Source organism: Artibeus jamaicensis, unplaced genomic scaffold (assembly GCF_021234435.1).
Source record: "Artibeus jamaicensis isolate MK-2021 breed Jamaican fruit bat unplaced genomic scaffold, CSHL_Jam_final contig_354, whole genome shotgun sequence".
Classification (NCBI taxonomy): domain Eukaryota; kingdom Metazoa; phylum Chordata; class Mammalia; order Chiroptera; family Phyllostomidae; genus Artibeus; species Artibeus jamaicensis.
The window spans coordinates 6,781,244-6,804,320 of NW_026521803.1; the positions used below are offsets into that span (position 1 = coordinate 6,781,244).

Consider the following 23,077-nt stretch of genomic DNA (forward strand, 5'->3'; position numbering starts at 1 on the left):
AACATATTCTGTAGGTTTTTATCTGCAAACTCCATTCTGTGGGTAGCCTTTTCACTCTGTCGTTAGTGTCTGTTCATGCACAAAAATTTTGATTAAATCCAACGCATCTTTTTTTCCCTTTATTGTCTGTGTTTTTGATGTCATATTTATAATTTAGGTTTGTTCTTTTTTTTCAGATTTTATTTATTTTTTAGAGAGAGGGGAAGGAAAGGAGAACGAGGGGGAGAGAAACATTAATGTGTGGTTGCCTCTCATGTGCCCCCAACTGGGGACATGGCCTGCAACCCAGGCATCTGCCCTGACTGGGAATTGAACTGGTGACACTTTGGTTCACAGGCCCCTGGTCAATCCACTGAGGTACACCAGCCAGGGCTATAATTTAGGTTTTATAAAAATAGTTTTTAAAATTCAATTACTGGAGCCAAAATTTTCAGTTGGAGAAACTATTACTCAAAGAAACCAATGGACTTACTCTATCTCTGGTTAGTAAGCTCTGGCTGAGAATTCATATCCTGGGCTCCCTTCAGGGACCCTGCAAGACAAGATTAGTATCTTGGTGAGAGCTGGAGCAGGTCTCCAGATCAACTCTGAGGGACCCTGTGGTGTCATCAACTAGTAAAGTGAAAAAAAAAAAAAAGGGGTCAGTTTTTGTATTTTTCTTTATTAGCCATGTACAAGTTCCCCTCTAATGTTCAAAAAAGAGAGCTTCTGGAAGGGACGGTCCGTGAAATATTTTAGAATGTATCCATTTCTGGGTACTAGAATGAGACGGTGGGTTGGTTACACCGCATCACCAAGTCCTCAGGAAAGAAAACCTGTCCAGCCGTACCACTGCCCAGCCAGAATTGTACTGTTTTGGGTGTGCTAGTAAGTTACGCGATACTCTTGCATTTCAGGGTTGTTGAAGAAAGTTCCTTTGCATCTCTGCCTCCTCACAGCTCCACTCACCGCGTAAAGTTTTGTAGCAATAAAACAATGGGCCTGTATAGAAGGTTTCTAAATGGAAAGATAACATAGTCGGGCAACACGATGGGTCACAATGAAAGGAATTTACTATGAAGCCACTCTCCCTATCGTAGTAAAACAGGGTCGATAAGATCGAGCGGTAGATGTAGAGAGTGACTTTTCCAACCAAGGGGAGTGTGGTGCGTTTTTTGGTCCCTGCTTCTGCCTCTCTCCTGGAAGATCCAAGAGTTGTAATTCTGCTCCAAGTTCTGCAGGGATTGTGTTTAATGGTGACTTCAGATTTAGCGATAGCTCTCCCCAGGTGCCAGCGAGCACGCTCGATTCCAGCCCTGTTTCTTTGAGCGTCAACGAGCACACTCGGAAACTTGGAATCCCGAGGACTTTTCCCCTTAGTTTAACCCTCGATGTCCCAGAGCTATCTGGGAAAGGGACAACCATACCTTGCCACCCCCGCGACACTGCTGCTCCCCAGCTGTTTCGCTCCACACTCTAGGTATATTGGCATCGGAAGCAGCACCTTTCGCGCACACAGAGAAGAAAGACTGAACCACCCGAAAGCTTCGTTCTGCTGCTAGTCCAAGGGGTAAAAGCACCTGGGAGAGTGCGAGAAAGTGACAGGGCAGGGGAGAACGCAGGCCCGGGGGCGGGGCGGGGCAGGCGCGGGAGGGCGCGAGGGGGCGCGGGCGCCGCGGCCGGCGCGCCCCGGAGGGCCAGGGGGAGGGGCGCTGGCGGGCGCGGCGCCTCCCGCCCGGGGTGAGCGGCGCGCGCGTCAGCCCCGCGGCGCAGAGCACCAAGCGGGGAGCGCGGGTCGGCGGCGGCGGTGAACGAGGGCTGGAGCGCGGAGGACCTACGCGCGGCGCGGCTGCCATGGGTGCACAGTGACCGCTGCTCTTCGCTAATTTCCTTAGCGGCTCAGGGCTCGCTGGCGGTGCGTCGCCTCCGTCACCATGAAAGGTAGGGAGGCGGCAGCGGTGGCGGGGCCGAGCGGGCTTCGGGGCGTGCGGGAGAGAGTGAGGGGCGTCAGCGCACGAACTTTTTCGGGGTGGGGAGCCGGGAAAGAGCGGGCGCCGGGTCGGTGCGTGCACCCTTGGGGCGCTTCGGCCTCCTGGGCTGGGCACGGCAGGAGACCCAGAGGCTGGGGTTCGGAAGTGTGCAAGTATTCCCCTTCCCATCGTGTCTCCGCGAAACAGTTTGAAGCCCTAAGTCGTTGTTTATGGATTCCAGTTTCCAACTTTTTAATTGAAAAAAGATGCCGAAGAGAGTAGAGGTATCATCATTCCCTCGAGTCTGCCTTCGGCTCTGCGGCGCTCCGCACTCTCCAGGGTCCGCTTTCCTCCCCGGTGTCGCCGTTTCTCCATCCTAGAAGTCGATGTGAGGTCGGCCCGGTGTTTTCCTCTGGACTTGGGGATGTTCTCGGTGCGCCCTCCCTACATCTGGCAATGATTAGGTGCCCGCGGAGTTCAGCTGGCTCGGGAAGTGCGTTTGGCATCTTGCTCCATCAGACCCACTGACTATTTTCCAGTCAGTGGGTCTGCCCTCGGTTCCGCGTGCCTTCCATGTGCCCGCCTGTGGAGTTGGTGTGCCCACGTGTGTTCAGGGGTGACACAAACCATGCCATTAATCGTCCCCTGGGCGGTGTCCCCTGCAGGCCAGTTAAGGGAAGTGTCAGATGTGACGTGCCTTTAACCACTATCACAACGGGAAGGGCTTTGCAGGGCAGCCTTCAGTTTAGTAGAAATAAGAGGATTTGTCAGCAGAACCCTGACTTGTATGTGAGATAAATAATTACAGCGGAGGCATCAAAGGGAGTTGTTTGGTGATGGGCCGGCGTGTGTATACACAGGACTCGAGTTCCTGGTTACGCGCTAGGACAATTCGTTTAAGTCCCCGCGGGGGCCGCGCTGATGGGAGGGGGCTCGGTGCGAAATGCCTCCGACGCGGTGACCGAGTTTCCAGCCGCCCGGAACCACACGAAAAGATCGCTGTGACCAGTCAGGGTCGTTGTCTGAGGGAGGCGCCCAGGGAGCCCCACACGCTCCAGGAGTAACTTTTTGGCTCTAAGTTTCTCTGAAGGCAGTTCTCGCTAAACACTCCAGAGCGATAGGTCCCACCACTTACTTCTCCTTCCGAGGCATTACATCTTCACGTTAGGAGACCCTGGGAGGGGAGAAGACTGAACGCCAGGCAAAGAGTGGTCCGCCCCAGGGGAAGAGAAACAAAAGATATGTTACAACTTTCTGGCTGGAGAATTTCAAAACGCAGTGTGTGTTCCTCCTCTCTCCATCTCAGTTTCTCTTCTCCCATTTACATGTTAGGAAACACGCACTTTCCGGAGCTAGCACTGATTACAGGACCCTTCCAGAAAGGAAAGAGTACACATGGCTGAAAGTTACTCTGGGGCTCGGTTAACCTCATTTTAGCCCAAAGTTAGCATTCTCGTCGCTGGTCACTGAAGCCAGTAGTTTTTGAACTCTTGGAAAGGTAAACCAACCACTCACTCTTGTGGACTCTTAAACCCTGAGGATCACCTTATGCTTTGTGACTGGGTAAATGACACTGCTCTTTGGATACTTAAGTGTAATTTCAAATCTGCAATAAGAAACACCTAAAAATACTAAACATATTTTGTGATATTTACACTGCATTCTGGATCAGCTTAGGAAGGCTCACTGCTTACCCCCTGTGGTCTGGGCACTGCTGAAAAGGCATTAGGTGGGGTAGGTATTTTAACTCCCATGTTTAATTAATTAATTAATTAATTTTCAGAGAAAGGGGAAAGGAGGGAGAAAGAGAAGGAAGGAAAAATCAATGTGTGAGAGAAATATTGATTGGTTGCCTCTTGTACACTTCCTGACCAGGGACCAAACCAGCAACCTAGGCATGTTCCCTAACGGAGAATGGAACCGGTGACCTTACACTTTGTGGGGACTCTCAACCAACTGAGCCACACCAGTCAGGGCTTAATCCCCACATTTTATATGTGGAAACTGAGTCTAGAAGAAATAGGAACTGGCAACGAGGAGGCCGGTAGTAGGCTTCTAAAGACAAGCGTTGCCAATTTCCCTGTATTGCTTAGAATGACCTAGGACACCAGATGTGCTCACCCCTCTGGTGTAGACTAGAAGAAATCTCAGACAACTGAACAGCCAAGTAACCCAAAGCTGGGGCAGCAGCCAGAAAGGGGAGAGGCCAAGAAATTGGACGCAAGGCTTCTGAAGCCAACCAAGCACAGAGTGCCCTTCTAGTCAAATGAGAAAGCCACCTTTATCGAGTGGAATTATTTTGAGTGTTTGCCATAGATACACAACCCAAAGATTTCCTTGGGTTTATGATTGGTGTCACAGTTATTAACTCATTATGCTCCAGAAAGGCACTGTTCCATTAGATTTTGACTTTCCTAAGTGACAGATGTCAATGACAGGCCTTGCAAATTCTTCACTTGATCTTAGCCAAAAGGCCGAGAAGCGATGCCTTGCAAATTCTTAAAGTCAAAGTATTAACCTAAAACATTCTTTAGCCAAATAGAAAATTAGTGGACACCTTATAAGTTATAAAAGTTTATTTTCCAAAGGAAAAATATAGTTCCTGTGCGAGTCAGATGCCTTTTTAAGGTACCTATTGTACTTTAGACATGGCCTTTGTAGTAACCCAGACCAGATAATTCAATGTCTGTCACGGGCCACAGCACCACCTATCTGTTGCATTCAGCAAATACCTGTCTCTGTTCTAGTTCCTCCGTCCCTGGAGTCACAAGTACCAAAATAATGACATCATTATATATTTTCCAGGAGAAAATTACTTACCCTGTTGCTGCAATACTTGAAGTCTTCTAAACTGATTAAAACACGAAGTTGGTTTTAATTGACTTCCAATTTCATTTTCAATTAGCTGTACCACACCATAAATCTCATAGTTTTGGATAAATACTTACATTTTTTTTTATGAAGGAATCTGACTCCTCTAGAGTTAGGTGTCTCATTACTAAATCACATTGCTGTTTCTGAAAGTTGGGAGTATTGGTGAGTTGCGATGCAGCGGCACTTTCTGCCTAAGAGACAACTGAAAACAACCACCCGCACCCGGGACCCTGGAGGTCCAAACCACTGCCATGGTTTAACGCAGAGAGGAGGTTGGTGCCATCAAAACATAGTGTTCAGCTGCTTGTTTCTGTGCTTTTAATATATGAATTTCTGCAATCCTCTTTGGCAATAAAACTTTCAAAATGCAATAATAAGCAGTAGACTTCTACTTCCTGTTGTTTTGGGGGGCCCTCTTTCTCCTTGCTTTCCCAATGTCTCTTTTAAAATTTTTTTAGATTACAGTTTATGTTCAATATTATTTTGTATTGGCTTCACATGTACAGTATAGCACTTAGACAATCATATACTTTACAAAGAGTTCCCCCCAGTATTTCCAGTACCCACCTGGCACCATGCATAGTTATTACATTACTGACTATATTTCCTATGCTGTACTTTATATCCACATGGCTATTTTGTAATTACCAATTTGTACTTAATGCCTTCACCTTTTCACCGTGTCCTCCAACCTCCCTCCCCTCCCAGTATCTCTAAGATTTCTTGTCCTTAACTGGGATAAGCAAACAAGTATGTAAGGGCTGACTGCATTTAACATGGAAAGATTTCATGTTTTCTGAAGGGAAATGGAAACAAAATGAGGCCTTTTCCCCTTCAGTGTTTGGGAATTGGGGCTGCTCTTCCTCTATAAGGCAAATTTACAATCTAATTATACTTTTAACTTATTATTAGTTTGGGGATGCTTGACATTCTTAATCTGAGGCTTAATTATTGCTAAATATAGATTCTTTTCTGTGTCCTCCTATGCAATCTCTTAAGATTGTTCCCATGCCCCCCCACCCTTTCCACGTAGCTCATCTTCTGATAGTGGCGTAATGGGAAAAGCTGGCAGATGATAGCATTCAAGCTATATCATAACTAGGTGTCTAATTTTCTGATTAATGCTTATTCTCATTAAAATATTACTTCAAAACATTTGCTGCAACTACCGCTGAGGTAAGTTAAGTGGACCCTGAAGTATTAATTTTCAAACAGGAAAATAGACATTTAAGTTTTGTGATAGAAAAAATATGTTTTGCCTTGGGTCAACCCAGCATGTGAGTAATGTCTCAGAGGGTGAACTCTGGCACACACGTCTCCCCATGGTGGGGAGAAGGTGTGGAGCTCCAGGAGAGGAAGCCCAGAGGGGTGGCAGAACCCAGCCTTCCTGCTGTCAGTATATGGTGAGGATGCTTTGGAACTTCAGCTAGGGCAGCAGAATGAAAAGAATCAGGCAGTTTGCCTGAGGGTGGGGGCGGGGGCTGGTGGTGGGGAAGTGTTCCAGGTCTTTGATGTGGTCATCTGCAGAGAGCCTCTACCCCCAGTGAAGGGTCAGCTCCACCACGCTGGTTCTTCCCTTTCTATCTTTTTGTAGTCTGCCACTCTGAAGGCACAGCCTCTCTCAGCTCCTGGAGTTCCTGCCTATGGCCTTGAGGCAGGGAACAGGGTCATGTGTTGGAAGGTAAATGCCAAGAGTAACGTTGCTCTGTACTGTGGTTTGCCCTTACAAACAACTTTTAAGGTATGACTGATGGGCTACTTAATATCTGCATTTATTATTTTTCTTTTTAATAATACTAACATTATTGGATATTTGCCATGGCAGGCTTTGTTATTTCCTCTATTTTGTGGATAGGAAAACATAGGCTCAGAGAGTGCGAGTTACTTGTCTCAGGGCACCCAGCTAGTCAGTAGGGAAATTGGTATTCAAACTCAGTCTGACTTCAGAATCCACATGTTACACCTTTAGCCTAGCCTCCCTCCTGGCCACACCTTAATAATTCACTCAGCATGTGGTGAAGTATCTACTCTGTGCCACACTCTGCTAGATAGTGAGTGCTCGAGATAGAGAAGCTCCTACTCCCTGGACTCAGACCTATCTATAATAACTTGGCATTAAAGGTCTGAAGAAAGCCAGCCACTAGAGGAGACTCTAGATGGGAACTCTTGCAAAGGCAAAGCAGATTTTCGGTTTGCTTCCAGATATAGTGTTGATTTCCTAGGAGGTCTTGCTTACGGCTGATTGAATGAGTGTGGTTGGCCCAATGAAGCCATCAACTCTAAAAACAGCCCCTAGAGGACCCTTGCTGACAGGTTTACAGTGAGACAAGAAGCATTGTCAGAAGTGCCATTTTTGAGAATAGACTGAGATTTCAAGAATTGCCAATAGGTGATGAGTAAAAACAAACATTCAAAATAATGATAAGTAATGTCTCAAACAAGAGATAGGGAGGTATAGGCATTGTTCATAGAAAGTATTTATTTACTGCTGACAAGTAAACTAACCATTCAAAACTTAAAGGAGGTAACTTTTCATCAAGCAGTTATTTGATTTCTTTAAGTGAATGGTATTTGAAGAGTGCAAACCAATATAGTACATTCAATAGGTCTGTCCAATTGCTTAAGAAACCTTCGTAATTATATAGCAGTGAAAGCCAGTGTAAGCAGAAATTAGTAATCCCAAATTAAAATTCTGAAAAGATCCTAGGGCTCTCTTAACCCCTAAATTTACCATGAATATTCAATTAGGACTTTTAAAATATAAAATAAATGTGTTTTTCAACATGGAGAAGGTTTAAAAATTAAATAAACTTATTGGACTTGGATGTATTAAATATGACTCCCTATGCTTCCTGAATGGTTTGGGGCTATAACTCGGTGTCGCATGAGGTCATATTCAGTACCCTGAGAAGTTGAATATTTGACATTCTGCATGAAAAGCTAATTTGTCATTGGTTCTGTGGAAGTAACCCAACTTGTCTGGGCCTAGTCACTTCCGTGTCACATAGAAATGTTAGGAAACTGGTTGATATTTACATAACAATGTATTATTCAAAGGTAAAATAGTCCAATTTTATTGTTGAAAATATTACTTTAAAGTATAATCATTTCACCCTGGCTTGTGTAACTCAGTGGGTTGAGCTCAGGCTGTGAACCAAAGGGTCGCTGGTTCAATTCCCAGTCAAGGCACATGCCTGGGCTGCAGGCCAGGTCTCCAGTGGGGGCCATGTGAGAGGCAACCACACATTGATATTTTTCTCCATCTCTTTCTCCCTCCCTTTCCCTCTCTCTAAAAAATAAATAAAAATTTTAAAACAAAATATAATCATTTCATAAAATGTAATTATATGTGCTGATACCAGAAGTTGAATCTGATGATATCAGTATGACAGTAAGGAGAGTGGGCTCTGAAACCAGAGGGCCTGGTGACCACTTGCAATTTACTTAACCACTGGGGCCCCCAGTGTCCTCATCAGTCAAATGGAAGATAACAACGGCACCTACCAGATAGTGTACTTTTGAGATAAAGAATGAGTGTAGATCAGTTGTTTGGAATGGTATCCAGCACTGAATGAGAACGCAAGACATTTTAATTATAATACTGTTATTATAACCTGCCGCTTCCTTCAGGCAGTAATATAATTGCCAGTTATGAACCATTTGTGTTAAATTAATCGAGTAATATAGTTTATAACACAAAGGCAAAAGTTCAGTTTGAAGTGAAGGTAATTTTTAAGTTACAGATGTGTTCAACCTCAGAGACAGGAGGGGGCTGTGTTCTCGATGAGAAAACAAGTTAACTTGGTCCGTCCCCAGCTGCCCCCACTGGTGGTGTCCTTTTTGTAGCACGGTCCAAAAATCAGCCCTATGGAAATCCAGGGACTGTATTTATAGTGAAGTTTGTAGTTACAGTGAAATGGCGCAGTTTTCTCATTTGTTATAGTAGTGATATAAAATTGGTAAATATATATATTTAAATTAATTAATTATAATATATTTTATTGATTATGCTATTACAGTTGTCCCATTTTCCCCCTTCACTCCCCTCCACAGCCCTCCCACCCACATTTCCTCCACTTTAGTTCATGTCCATGTGTCATACTTATAAGTCCTTTAACTTCTACATTTCCCTTACTATTCTTACCCTCCCCCTATCTATTTTCTACCTACCATCTATCTACTTATTCTCTGTACCTTTCCCCCTCTCTCCTCCTCCCACTCCCCTGTTGCTACTCCTCCATGTGATCTCCATTTCTGTGGTTTTGTTCCTGTTCTATTTGTTTGCTTAGTTTGCCTTTGTTTTTGTTTTAGGTGTGGTTGTTAATACTTGTGAGTTCGCTGTCATTTTACTGTACATGTTTTCTATCTTTTTTCCTTAGATAAGTCCCTTTAACATTTCATATAGTAAGGGTTTAGTGATGATGAACTCCCTGAACTTGACCTTATCTGAGAAGCACTTTATCTGCCCTTCCATTCTAAATGAAAGCTTTGCTGGATGGAGCAATCTTGGGTGTAGGTCCTTGCCTTTCATGACTTGGAATATTTCTTTCCAGCCCCTTCTTTCCTGTAAGGTCTCTTTTGAGAAATCAGCTGGCAATCTGATGGGAACACTTTGTAGGTAACTTCCTCCTTATCTCTTGATGCTTCCAGGATTCTCCCCTTAATTTTAATCTTGGGTAATATAATTATGATGTGCCTTGGTGTGTTCCTCCTTGGGTCCAACTTCTTTGGGACTCTCTGAACTTCCTGGACTTCCTAGAAGTCTATTTCCTTAGCCAGATTGGGGAAGTTCTTTTTCATTATTTGTTCAAATAACTCTTCCACTTGTTGCTCTTTCTCTTCCCCTTCTGGTACCCCTATACTTCAGATGTTGGAATGTTTAAAGATGTCCTGGAGGTTCCTAAGCCTGTCCTCATTTTTTTGTATTCTTGTTTCTTCATTCTTTTCTGATTGTGTGTTTCTTTCTTCCTTCTGGTACAGCCCACTGATCTGAGTCCAAGTTTCCTTCCCATCACCGTTGGTTCCTGGTACATTTTCTTTTATTTCCTTTAGCATAGCTTTCATTTTTTTCATCTAATTTGTGACCAGATTCAACCAATTTTGTGAGCATCCTGATCACCAGTGCTTTGAACTGTGCATCTGATAGGTTGGCTATCTCTTTGTCGCTTAGTTGTATTTGCTCTGGAGCTTTGATCTATTCTTGGGTTTGTGCCATTTTTTTTGGTCTTGACACACCTGTTACATAGTGAGGGGCAGAGCCTTAGGTGTTCACCAGGGTGGGGCAACCCAGTAGCTGTGTTGTGACACTCTACATGGGGGAGGAGTCTGAGAGGGAACAATGGCACTGGCCCTGCTCTGCTGGATTTCAGTCACTTCCCCTGCTACCCACAAGCAGACTGGGCCCTACTGGTACTGATTCCCTTGTGGGTGGGCTTGTGTATGTTTTAGGACCCTGTGGGTCTCTCCAGTGAACTCTCCTGTGAGGCTGGGAGTTTTTCCCGGCACCTCAATGCCCTCAGGTGTTTTCAATTGGTGTTTTGAGGCTTTATTTCTCCGTGCTGGAACCCTGGGTTGTGTGGTTTGTCTCGCTCCCCAGTTTCACCTGGTTTATCTGTGTGGGAATATGGGACCACCTAGTTTGCCAGCCACTTTGTGCCCCTCCACAATCCGCCACCTTGCTGGGTCCACTTGCTGCCACCTTGCCTGCCCAGGGTCCACTAGCCATCACTTTTTTTGTCACGACCCCTCTTCCCGACTCTCCGACTCTCCGACTCTGCCCCTCCTACTGGTCTGGATGAATGTGTCTACTTTAACTCCTTGGCTGTCACACTTCTAACTATATGGTTCAATTTTGTGTCAGTACTGGTTGTTTTTTTTGTTTTTAAATTTTTGTTGTCCTTATTTTGGTTGTGCGAGAAGGAACAATTTGACTACCTATGCCTTCATCTTGGCCAGAAGTCCTCTAAAATTGGTAAATATATATAAAAACATTTACTATAGCTAGGAACACTAAATTTCCAAGAGTACTATTATTCATGTGACTGCTGGTAATGGTATAATATTTTTAAAGATTTGAATCTCAAATCCAGTGTCCATTTGTATACAGTAAGAAAATGACATCACAGAATTAAAATATAAAACAAATATGTCTCTAAATAAATATTAGGGTAGGTTATGTGTATGTTTTTTTAACCACATGACATCATATCTATTTAATTGGTAGTGTGAATTTTCTATTAAACCGTCAATTTCTATTTTATTTATTATTTACAATTGGGTCACCAAGTCCTAATTAGCTTTCATTTATTCTTTATTTAGTATATTATTTAAATATCTTCAAATATTCAATATGTGTATATTCTCTGTCCTAAAGGACCTTGCAGTCTTGTACGCAGGATAAGACAGGCATGAACAGCTGGAATCCAAAGGAAAGGTCAAATGTTCCTTATTTGAATGGAGTTCAGACAAGTGTGGCAGGAGGAACCAGGAGGAGAGGGCAACCTGGCTGAAAACAAGGTTATTTTCATTTGGAGGGGAGGTTTGAGCCGATTCATTAACTTGAATTGCATTTCATATTTCAAGTTACATTACTCTAATAGTAATTTAATAGTCTTTATAGAGGCAAATGGTGCATCAGAGCCACACTGAAAATGTCAAGTATGACATTTTGGCGTGAGAAATGAGAAAATCCAATTCAGGGTATTTGCACACTTTGTCTCCTAAGCTTTATTTTGGTCCTTCATTTGTAATTAATTACAGTATATTGCTTGGGCATATTTGTTTGGATAAACTAAATGTAAAGTTAATTGATTTCAAAACAGAACAGATGTATGAGTTTTTGTTTTTTTTTTTTTTAACAAAGACCACTTATTTTTTCTGTGCCTCCAAAGAAGTGGATGGGATCAGTTTTTCTTGTCAAATGACTCACGTATTTGAGTCCTTTCCAGGGCCTTCATATAATAAAGTTTGAGATGGGTAATCAAGCCTTCATCCTGACTCTCTTCTTATTAACCTGTCTGTCATAACTTGATGAGAAGGTCCTTCGCTGAAGAAAGGGAGGCACATCACCTTCCCCATAGTCACACATGAATGATGGATATGGAAGTCAGGGGTTTGAGTGTCATATTTTTTTCTTTTTAAGTTGTTGAAGTTGGCTGCTGCTGGAAACCTTGTGTAGTCCCCCCTACCAATTTAAAAGTGAAAGTAACAAAAAATTCTCAATTTTGATGGACTGTTACAGAAGGAAAAATGTAGAATATCTCTCTTTGTCCTAAAAGCAAGAATCTGCTATTTTTACAAGCATCAGAGTTATAAATTATGCCAGAATATGGAGTCATTTTATGTGTTTATAATTTTGACTCATACAAACTATATCATTGAACCAAAAAGTAATCCCATTACAAAACATGAAAGTCAGCAGCTAAGTAATCAAAAATAAGTCTCTTGTAGTATTTGAAATAATCTACAAGTATTTAAATAGCTACAATTTCCTTTATCCACTCGGAGTAGGGTAGGGGCAGATTTGGAGCAGTTGAATGCAAGACAGCTCTAATTATACCATCAAAAATATCCTGAACCTCTGACATTTTATTACATTGCACTGAGCTCATTCACTGGCAGAATACTTAACGACTATGACTTACAGAGTAGGGCAACGTGAATTTTTATATTTGTAAAGCTATAAAACCAGGCCAGATATTATCCATACAGCTCCTAGGGTTGAATCAAGGCCTGTCTTCAATTTTTACAGCCTCCAGTACATTGAAATACATTTTTCAACATTAAGTAGATATTTCAGTGTCAATTAGGTACAGCTGAGATTGAACCCACCCTACCTATTTCTCTCTCCCTGCTATTGCCCTCCCTCAAATGCTAACTTCAGACTGGGGCTTCTTGTCTTTTTGAAACTGGATGACTAAAATAATCCCTACCCCAAACTAAAGCTATCCCATATTTCACAAACATTCAAGTCTTGGTATATTTATTTTGAACCTTGAAGCATAGTAGCTGCTATCACTACCACTGCTCCCTTAACTTCAAAGAAATCCCCTCATATTTATCAGGCATCAGTATGTGTCAGGTGCTTCCCATTTACCAGTTCATTTTTCCCTCCCAATGATGTGCGATAGGAATTATTGGTCCCATCCTATATGAGACTGAGTGGAAGATGTGAGCTTATGTTGTCAGTACAAGGTAGAGCCAGTCTTCAAACCCAGATCTTTAATTCCAAAGCCCAGGCTTTACCATTACCTCAGTCTCTGGCCTCAGGGGAAAAGCCCTCCAAAATAGCACAGCAGCACCTGAAATTTCTAGCAATCCAGTGACACACAGTAGAGGCCACAGTTCCCACAGACAGCCATGTGAAAGCAGTTCAGTGGAGCATTGGCCAGTGGTGGGTGGCTGTAGACTCAGGGGTCCAGATTGCAGTGAGCATTTGGTCCTAGAAATGCAGGGGCACCTTCTCACCTCTTCAGCCTGTAGGCCTGCTGCCATAGTTGGTCATGGTGGGGACACATGGAGGCAGCTTGCAGGAATGCTCATAGCAGAAGATGTTAACTAGCTGATTGGAAGCAATTACATATTTGAACAGTGGGTGGGACTGCACCGTTTTGTTCTAACAATGATGACTACTCAAGAGCTAGGGCTGCATCAAGGTAGAAACAGAGTGGGGTAGCTGATGGATACACTCACGTGGATGGCAGTACTGAGCTTAGCTTGGAAAAGAGTCTGTATTCAGCCTAGCCTCTGTCCACAGTCCTTCAGCCTGGCTCCTGAAAAAAGTCTGAACTTGTTCTGTTCAATGTGGCCTTTATCAGAACCTAACTTTGTGCCAGGTATTTAAGGCTGCATGTCCCAACTTTTTATTCTGTTGCCTCAGGTTGAATTCTGCTCACTGGCACTTTGGAGAGCAGGGTACCTTTTTCTGGTCATTAGCATTATTTGGACCTGGGCACTTTTCTTTATCTTACCTTATATCTTCCATTACATTCCCTTGTTTTGTTTGCTTTACTTTATTTATATTAATGCTAGAGTTCCACTGAGTTTAAAGAATCAGAAAATATCACAGGTTTGTTATGAAAAACAGCAGTTTCCTGCCCAGCCCATCATCATTTCATCATTTTCCATTAAGAACATTTTTAGCATTTTTTTGGCATTTACTTTTCCTTCAGTTATCCACTGATGCCTGATAAACAACCCCCAAACCCTGTGGCTTAAAACAACAACTATGTATTTATTCATGGTTTCGCAGTTCCAGTCAGGCTTGGTAGGATGGCTGCTCTCTTCTTCCCAAGGAGTTGACCAGGCTGGAAGGCCTCACTGCCGTGGCTGGAGCATCGCCAAGGTGGATGGGATGGCTGAGGGCTCACTAGTTCTTTTCTACTTCCTTTCACAGTCCTTCGTCCTCCGCCGATCCTCTCTCTCTATGTGGCCTCTAAGCCATCAGGGTAGTTGTACCTTTCACATGGCAGCTGCATGCCAAGGGGATGAAAACAGAAGCTGAAAGGCCACTAAGGGCACTTCCAGAACGAAGAGGAATAGAAATGGACTTGCAGGTAGAGGGATGGGAAGAACTGTTGGTAGCTTGTTATGCTGGTAGCTCTTTATGCAGACGTTTTCCTGTATCATGGACCCGTAAGTAACATGATTATGGTACTCTTCCTTATTATTATTTTGGCTTTAGCATTATATATTGCCTTCCCTTTAGAGCAGATGAAGATTTAATTATTTTACTCTTCATCTAACAGCCCTCATGAACACCTGTTACCTTTCATCATCCCAACATAGTTGTTCCCCAATCTTGATTAGATCAAAGTTGGTGTTTGCATTATTACAGTGGTGTAAATGCTCTTCAGGGCTGATTCATATTGTTTCTTGTGTAACATTGTTTCCCCTGGAGTTAATAATCCTCTCATTTTGTTTGTTTAGCTTCTTCCTGTGTATGCATACATCATCATTCATCCCCAAGGTCTCTTTCACTTTGCTAAATTTCTATAAAATGTATTCAAAAATATTAGGTATACTCTAATTTTTATCTTCTTCATGAAATCTTTCCTGGAGCCTTCTGACCTACTCAGGATTAGGGTTAAGTTTAGGGTGTGTACATGCACACACACACATCTTTCTGAGTTTGTTCCTATTTTAGTGGAATGCATTCTCCAACTACTGCCTGAAAACAGTGTGCATGACAGGTACATTTTTGGAGAGTCTGTAAGTCTATAAAGGTCTTTCTGTACCTCCTCATTTAAATGAGAGATTTCTGTGCCAGAAATAATTTAGCCTTAGAATTGTGAAGACAGTGATCTATTATTCTTTTAGCTCCAGTTTGCTGTTGAGAAGTGTGAAGCCATTCTTTTTTTTATTTATATATTTATTCTTGTCATAGTCTTTTTGTTTTCTGTCTGGAAGCTGTTAGGATTTTCTTTTCATCCTCGGTGTTGTGTGAACTTTTATGACTATGTGCCTTGGAGTAGATCTGTTATTTTTTGTGCTGGTAAGTGATGGGCCCTTTCATTCTGAAGATTCATTTCCTCCAATACTGGGTGTTGTTTGATTTTTCCTCTGATGGTTTTTTCCCTTTGTTCTTTATCCTGCTACTTGAATATTGGACCCCCTGAATTGATTCTCTAATTTTTTCCTTGTCTTTACTCTTTTCTGTTTCATTTGCCCTTTTTTCTACTTTCTGGACTATTTCAACTCCATCTCCCAACTCTTCTATTAAGTTTTCATTTTTTGTAATCATATTTCTGATTTCTAAAAGATTTTTATTTTTCTCTGATGGTTCCTTTTTAATTTTTTATCTTTTTACTTATTTAAATTAAATTTATTGGAGTGCCACTGCTTAATAGGATTATATAGGTTTCAAGTGTACAATTCTAGGATACGTCATCTGTATATTGCATTGTGTGCCCACCACCCAAGGTCAAATCTTCACGTGTGTGCGAGACACAAACTGAAAGTGACAAATGAACAAACAAGAAAGGCAACAAAAACCCTCATAGATACAAACAACAGTGTGGTGGTGACCAGAGGGAAGGGAGCTGGCAGGTGGTAAAGTGCAAAGGGGGTCAAATATATGGTGATAGATGATGATTCCTTTTTATAGCATCCGGCTATTATTTTATAGATATAGTATGTTCTTTTTTCTCCATAAAGATATTAATAGTAGGAGTTTTTTGAAATTTTTATCCTACATAAAATACGTCTCTTCCAAATTCCTTTGTCTGGTTTCTTTTTGTCTTTTCATGTTAGAGACTCTGTCAGATGTCTGGTGATCCTTGGCTGTCTTCTCATACATAAGAGTGGAACACTGTGAAGGTTAATTTGAACCTCTCTGTTTTGGTGGCTTTTGTTAACTGCGACTGTCAATCTAGACTGATCTCGTTGCCCTGTTCTGATGGGGACCTGCTAGAATCAGGATCATTTTTTTTTCCAGGAAGAATCTACCATTCTTCAGCACAGCAGGTGCAGTTTGGGAAAAGAGTATCAACTGAACATTCAGTATATAAAGTTCACCTTTTCTCCTAATTTCACTATAGTTCCCCTCATCTCAGCTGTTCCTGGTGTCCTGGAAAGCAGAGACCTTTAGTTTGAACTTCTCTGAGTAATAATTTTTTAAAATTTTTATTTATTTATCTTTAGAGGGGAAGGGAAGGAGAGAGAGAGAGAAATATCAATGTATGGTTGCCTCTTGTGTGTCCCCTCCTGGGAACTGGCCTGCAACCCAGGCATGTGCCCTGACTGGGAATCGAACCTCGATCCTTGAATTCACAGGCCCGCGCTCAATCCACTGAGCTACACCAGCCAGGGCGGAGTAATAAATTTTTGATATTCTGCTGTGAAAAAGGGAAGACAGTCATTACCTTGTGGGTGACCTTGGAAGTCCAACTGCTTTTTTTCTTTGCATACCACACAAGTCACCCATTTAAACTACGGTATTTGGCATTTGTTTGGTTTTATATATTCACAGGTTTGCAATTGTGATTACAGTCAACTTTAGAACACAGTCATCACTCCAAAGAGAAACCCCATATCAATTATTAGTCAGGGATTTTCTCCCCAGACCCCTAGCTCTAGTAAACCTTTAATCTGCTTGTTAACTCTATGAATTTGCCTAATGTCGACATTCCATACAAATGGAATCATACAATATGTGCTCTTTTGTGACTGACCTCTCTCACTTAGCATAATGTTTTTAAGTTTCTTCCATGTTGTGGCATGTAACAATATTCCATTCCTTTTTAATTGTGGAATAACAGTCCATTGTGTGGGTATGACACAATTATTTACCCATTCATTAGTTCATTCATTAGAAGAGCATTTGGGTTGTTTCCAGTTTCTTATAACTATGAATAGTGCTGCTATAAACATTCATGTACAAGTTTGGGTGTGGACATATGTTTGTATTTCTCTTGGGTATATACCTAGGGGTGGGATTCTGGATCCTATGTTATCTCTATTTTTAACTGTTTTGAGAAACTGCCAGACTGTTTTCTGAAGTGGCTATGCCACTTTGCATTCTTATAAATAGTGTTTTAGGATTCTAATTTATCTTATTCTTAACAACACTTACTATATCTTTTTTATTATAGTCAGTTTCTTCTTAAATGTATGTTCAATGAGTCCTCCTATTTTAGCCTCACTTTTATCTTTCTTTCAGAGTGACCTGGGTCCCAAATGCCTAAAGATTTTCAAAATTCTGTGATATGATCATAGCTTCTTAGCTTTCTTTGTTGGTAGCACAGGGTTCTGTTTCTTGGGTCTGTGTGGTTAGTGACCATCACCATGTGGAGAGACCCACAGACTGGGTTTTAATCTTGCTCTGGCTACTCACAAGCTGTAAGTCCTTGGGTCAAATTATGAAACTTCCGTGAGCCTCAGTTTCCTCATATGCAAAACAGAGAAACACAGTGACTGGAAAGTACCCGACATTCAGTAGTTACTAAGTATTATTGGCTCTCTTATCTTCCCCAAGCATGATGGACATTCTAAAAGAGAAAGATTTAATATCATTCCATGAAGAATTCATCAGTTAGTAGGACAGATAGGCACACCTATAATTCAGATCTGCTTAATTTTCAACAATTACTGAGTGCCTGTAATGTCCCATTAACTTATTATTTGCTGAGGGTTACAGTGTGACAAGCCTCTCGTTTTTAAATGTCTTTCCATCAATGGAGTCAAAACCAGAACTGAGTATAAGGGAGACAGTTAAGTGCTATCACACTGATACAAAGGAAGTGTATGGGAAAGAGAGATAATTTCTAACCATAGGGATATTGCATAGTTTGGTCCACAGATTGATCAGAACAGTTTAATATGTATGACTCAACTCTCTAAGTTAACTAAACTAAACTTCACTTGAATTTATGCTACTCTGAAACAGCAAGGCTCAAAGAATAAATCAGCAACAGAATTCCATTCAGCAGTCTCTATCACAAAACCTCTGGTGGATGCGGCTTTGTGCCAGTTACCAAGGAAAGTAAAAAATAAAATGAAATAAAAATCACATTTTGAGATAGGCAAGCAAAAGACATTGTAGCTCATACGCATTAAAGTGAAAATGCTGAAGTGCATCTTTGGAGGCTAAGAAAGTCTGTGCTTATAGATATAACTCAAATCAAACACATTCTGCCATTTAGTGTGTGCAGGTTACCTCTCTCCTGCAGACAAACTGCTATCAGAGAAGGGATCAAGTTATGGCCACTGTAGAACTAGGAGGCCATAAATCTTAACCAAATCTCTGCTTATGTAGGAGTGTAGCCATTACGTGGCAGCAAGTTGTTAAAATGACTGTATGTTCTCTAGGAAGAATATCCTTATTTGAGTATATCACCTTTGCAGGCCCCCAAAACTATAAAGACGATCTGGGACACATGTGGCTTGGGCCCACACAGAGGAAAAGGTTTCAAGAACAGAAAATAACAATGTAGATAATATGAGGTTGTTTGTCTCCCTCAAACCTGTCTGTCAGCCATTGTGGCCCTATGATTGCTTTTTGCCTTCTAACATGTCCAGGCATTAGGAACCCCTGACTTCTCATTCTCTCTCCCATGTCTCTTGTGGGTTCTCCACAGAGACGTAAGCCCCATCAACTCTTGCCTCTTTCTTATTTTCAGTTCCTTAAATGCCCATTCCATCACCAGCCTGACTAAGCTATTTATCAATTAAACAGCTGGGGAGGAGTTCCAGCCAAGATGGAGGTGTAGGTGGAAACCCTTTGCTTCTTCACACAACCAGAAGGAGGATAACAACCAATCTAAAACCAGTATATGACCAGAAGTGCCAGAAAAACAAACTGCATGGAACTCCGACAACCAAGGAATTAAAGAAACAGTCAACCAGACCAGTGTGCCGAGACAAAGAAATATGGTACCAGTGAAAGAACAGAGTAAAACTCCAGAGAAAGAGCTAATCAATGAGAAGATAGCCAGCCTAACTGATGTAGAATTCAAAACATTGGTAATCAAGATCCTCACAGAACTGATTGAGATTGGTCAAAAAATGAATAAATGAAGACTACCCAAAGTGAAATAAAACAAAATATTCAAGGAACCAGCAGTGACAAGGAAACCAGGACTCAAATCAATGAGTTGGAACAAAAGGAAGAAATAAACATCCAACTAGGACAGAATGAAGAAACAAGGATTCAAAAAAAGGAAGAGAGGCTTGGGAACCTCTGAGACAGCTTTAAGTGTTCCAACATCCAAATCATAGGGGTGCCAGAAGGAGAAGAACAATAGCAAGAAATTGAAAACTTATTTGAATAAATAATGAAGGAAAAATTCCCCAATCTGGTGAAGGAAATAGACTTCCAGGAAGTCCAGGAAGCTCAGAGAGTCCCAAAGAAGTTGGACCCAAAGAGGAACACACCAAAGCACATCATAATTATGTTACACAAGATTAAAGACAGAGAATCTTAAAAAAAAAGCAAGAGAAAAGGAGACAGTTGCTTCCACATAAGCAACAAAGTGCTTCCAGATAAGTTCAAATTAAAGGAGTCATCGTCACCAAGCCCTTATTATATGAAATGTTAAAGGGACTTATCTAAGAAAAGTAAGAAACTCAAAAACTATGAACAGGAAAATGACAACAAACTCACAGCTATCAACAACTGAACCAAAGAAAACCCCAACAACAACAACAACAACAATGAAAACAAAAACTAAGCAAACAATCGAATAGGAACAGAATCAGAGAAATGGACATCACATGGAGGTTTTCAATGGGCAGGGGGAGAGGAAGAATTGGGGGGAAAGGTACAGGGAAGAAGAAACATAATTGGTAGACATAAAATAGATGGGGAGAGATTAAGAATGGTATAGGTAACAGAGAAGTCAAAGAACTTATACATATAATCCATGAACGTGAATTAAGGGGGGAAATGCTGGGGGGTTTGGGGGGGGTGCAGGGTGGAGGGGGGATAAAGGGAGAAAATTGGGAAAACTGTAATAGCATAATTAATAAAATATACTTAAAGAAATCGAACAGCTGGGAAAATTTGGGTCTCGGGGGAACACCTATGCTAATGAACTGTTACACTGAGTGTTACCTGCCCAACTTTACAACTTTTAAAGATTTTAAAAAGGATTCTTAGGTCAACTTTTGAAAGCACTGAGTAAAACAAAGTTAAACAAGTTTTTTTCTCTCTTGCTCTTTTAGCACTTTTTAGAGTCTCTAATAATTCAAAATCCATTATGAATTTCCAAGAAAGGGATATAGTATGCAGTGTTTCCAAAATTCTCTTTTGCACTCCAAAGAAAAAATACTAAAAAAGACTGATTTAAGACACTTCTTGCCCTGGCCAGTGTGGTTCAGTGGGTTGGAGCGTCATTCCATAAACTAAAAGGTCGTGGGTTCGATTCCCGGTCAGGGTATGTGCCTGAGTTTCCAGTTTGGTCCACTGTCAGGCACATTTGGGAGGCAACTGATGGATGTTTCTCTCATGTCAGTGTTTCTGTCTCCCTTCCTCTCTCTCTGGAATAAATGGGTATATCCCTGAGTGGGGATTAAAAACAAAAAAAAAAAAACCTTCTCTATGAGACCTTCCTGATAATCCCAGTCAGACATTATTCGTGATACTTTATTTGTACCTTTTGTGTGTCTTGTAACTTTCTATCTAATTTTAGAGTTGGGTGAGATAGAAATTTATATATTTTTTCTTTCTTTTATTCTATTTTTTTATTGCCATTTAATCCCCTTATCCCCCCTCCCCCCACCACTGTAAGCAGCTACTATAAAATTTCCTAATTCTTTTTGGATGAGGATTAAGACAAGATGCAGAAACCCTCCCTTCTTGAGTTCTATTAGGGGGATGCCTCTAATGCCTTTGTTTTCTTGAACCCCCTAATGATTTGGGTATGTTAATTTGGAAGGCTGAGTTGAACTGCTTTAATAACAAAAATATGAGGCATTTGAAGTTCCCAGGGAAATTTCAGGAAGGAGAAAGGAGTCAGTCAGACTAAATGCTGCATGGGAAAAAGATCAGAGAGGAAAACAAACACACAAACAAACAAACTAATGGTGGGCCTGCTGAAAAGAACTTTTTGGGGAGAACAGAAATGTCCAATGGGAAATTTTAAGCTGTTTGCTGCTGGGGATGCAGCATAAACTGCTGTTTTGTTTCACTGTGAAATCTTCAGTGATGCCTACTTGACCCACAATATTTGCATGTGAGTAGATTCTTTTGCAGATTTGGCCCAGGAGAGGAGGGGCTGGAGCTGGCAGGAGAAGCCGACGTCTGGGTGGCATCTGTCACTTCTGTTCATGTCTCATCAACTCCCCTAGGCTGTGAGCACTTACCGAATGAATCAGTAAATGCATGGATTTCTAAGCAGAAGCAGCAGATAAGGATTTCTCTTTAACTGAGACTAGAACCAGCTGCTCAGCCATTAATAGGATAGAATTACTTAGTGAATCAGGCATATAGAGTAGGGGATTAATATGTATTTGTTGAACTAACCAATTACTGGTCAGGGAGAAAGGTGCTGTTCTCTTGGTTGTAAGCTTGTTCTTCTAGGTAGAAAAAACTAACCCTTAATCCTTGGCATCAAAAGACTAACTACTTTAATTATGAACACCTGGCTTTCTAGATTCCAAACAATCTCTTTCCCCTGTTGTCTGAATAAGGAAACAATGGTAAAATATAAAGCTATCACACTTTTCCATTCCCTTGTTAAAAGTAATTGCTTTCTTACATGTGTTTTCATGGCATTTCATAACGAACCAGTGTTCTAAGGTTCACCACGTTATATTACAGATATCATACATCTTTGGTTTCTCCACAACACTTCAAGGTTCAGATATAGCCAGGTCTTGTGTCCTATGTGGGGGCTGAAAAGATGATTACAGAGGCTTTATCTTCTCCCTGCTTGCCTCTCTTCCTTGAAAGCTTGTCAGCTTCCTGATGGAAGGGGCCATGTCTTACCCATTTCTGGCGCCCCACCGCCTGGTAGTCTCTTGTTCATTGCAAGTGCTGAATCAGTGCTTCTGAACTGAATTACGCGTGGGGAGAAACCTGGGGGCAGTAGAAGTGACTGACTCAAGAATAATTAGGGTTCCCTGGTCTTGACTCCTTTACTCATAATAAGTGTCTTTTAATTGCACAGTTAATTGCCAGAACCCACACCTGGTAGCACTGTGAAATGAAATGTGCTTTATTGGTGTGATAGGGGATTGCATCATGTCCACATTAGAAAGGGGATTCAGGCTTCTTTGGTAGAAAGCTTGGCTGACATGACATCTCTCTTGTTTCCACAATGGCTCTTAAAGGTAGGAATTTCCACAGCAATGCTGTCTTTGGAAGTGAGTGCATTTACTGGGAAACCCAGTTTCTGTCAGTCCCAGTTATCCAATGGAAGGAGAGTAGGGAAGGATTTGGTTGTCATTGCAGGAGTCATGCTGGGCTCCTGAGGTGCCACAGTTATTAGAAGAGATGACCCCAGAGCTCAGCATCTGATGAGAGATCTGTAGGCCCCATCACGTGAGGATAATTTCGCTCTTTGGATAATTATTCAGTCATTCATTCAACAAAATTTATTAAGTGCCTGTTGTGTGACAGGCACCATTCTAAGTACAGGGGATTCATTTTTGAAGCAAGGCAGAAACCATTTCTGCTCACAGGGCTCATGATCACACACACACACACACACACACACACACACACACACACACACACAGGAGGGTATCAGAAAGTAATATTAAAGGAGGGTGGTGTGGCAGGCAGTGGCTGGGTGGTGGTTGGGAAAGGCATGCCA

At 41.8% G+C, this 23,077-nt stretch overlaps 1 protein-coding gene across 2 annotated transcripts in view; it reads left to right on the forward strand.

Annotated features, from left to right (window-relative positions):
* Positions 1–23,077, forward strand: part of COLEC12 (collectin subfamily member 12) — a 233,281-nt gene that overhangs the window by 23,305 nt on the left and 186,899 nt on the right. The window contains exon 1 of one of the 2 annotated variants that reach the window (XM_053664310.1): positions 1,725–1,920. The exons of the other annotated variant lie outside the window; for it this stretch is intronic. Coding sequence (XP_053520285.1) covers positions 1,914–1,920 — 7 coding nt within the window. The 5' untranslated portion in view covers positions 1,725–1,913. Of the gene's footprint in view, positions 1–1,724; positions 1,921–23,077 lie in introns of those variants that run through there. 2 annotated transcript variants of the gene reach the window in all.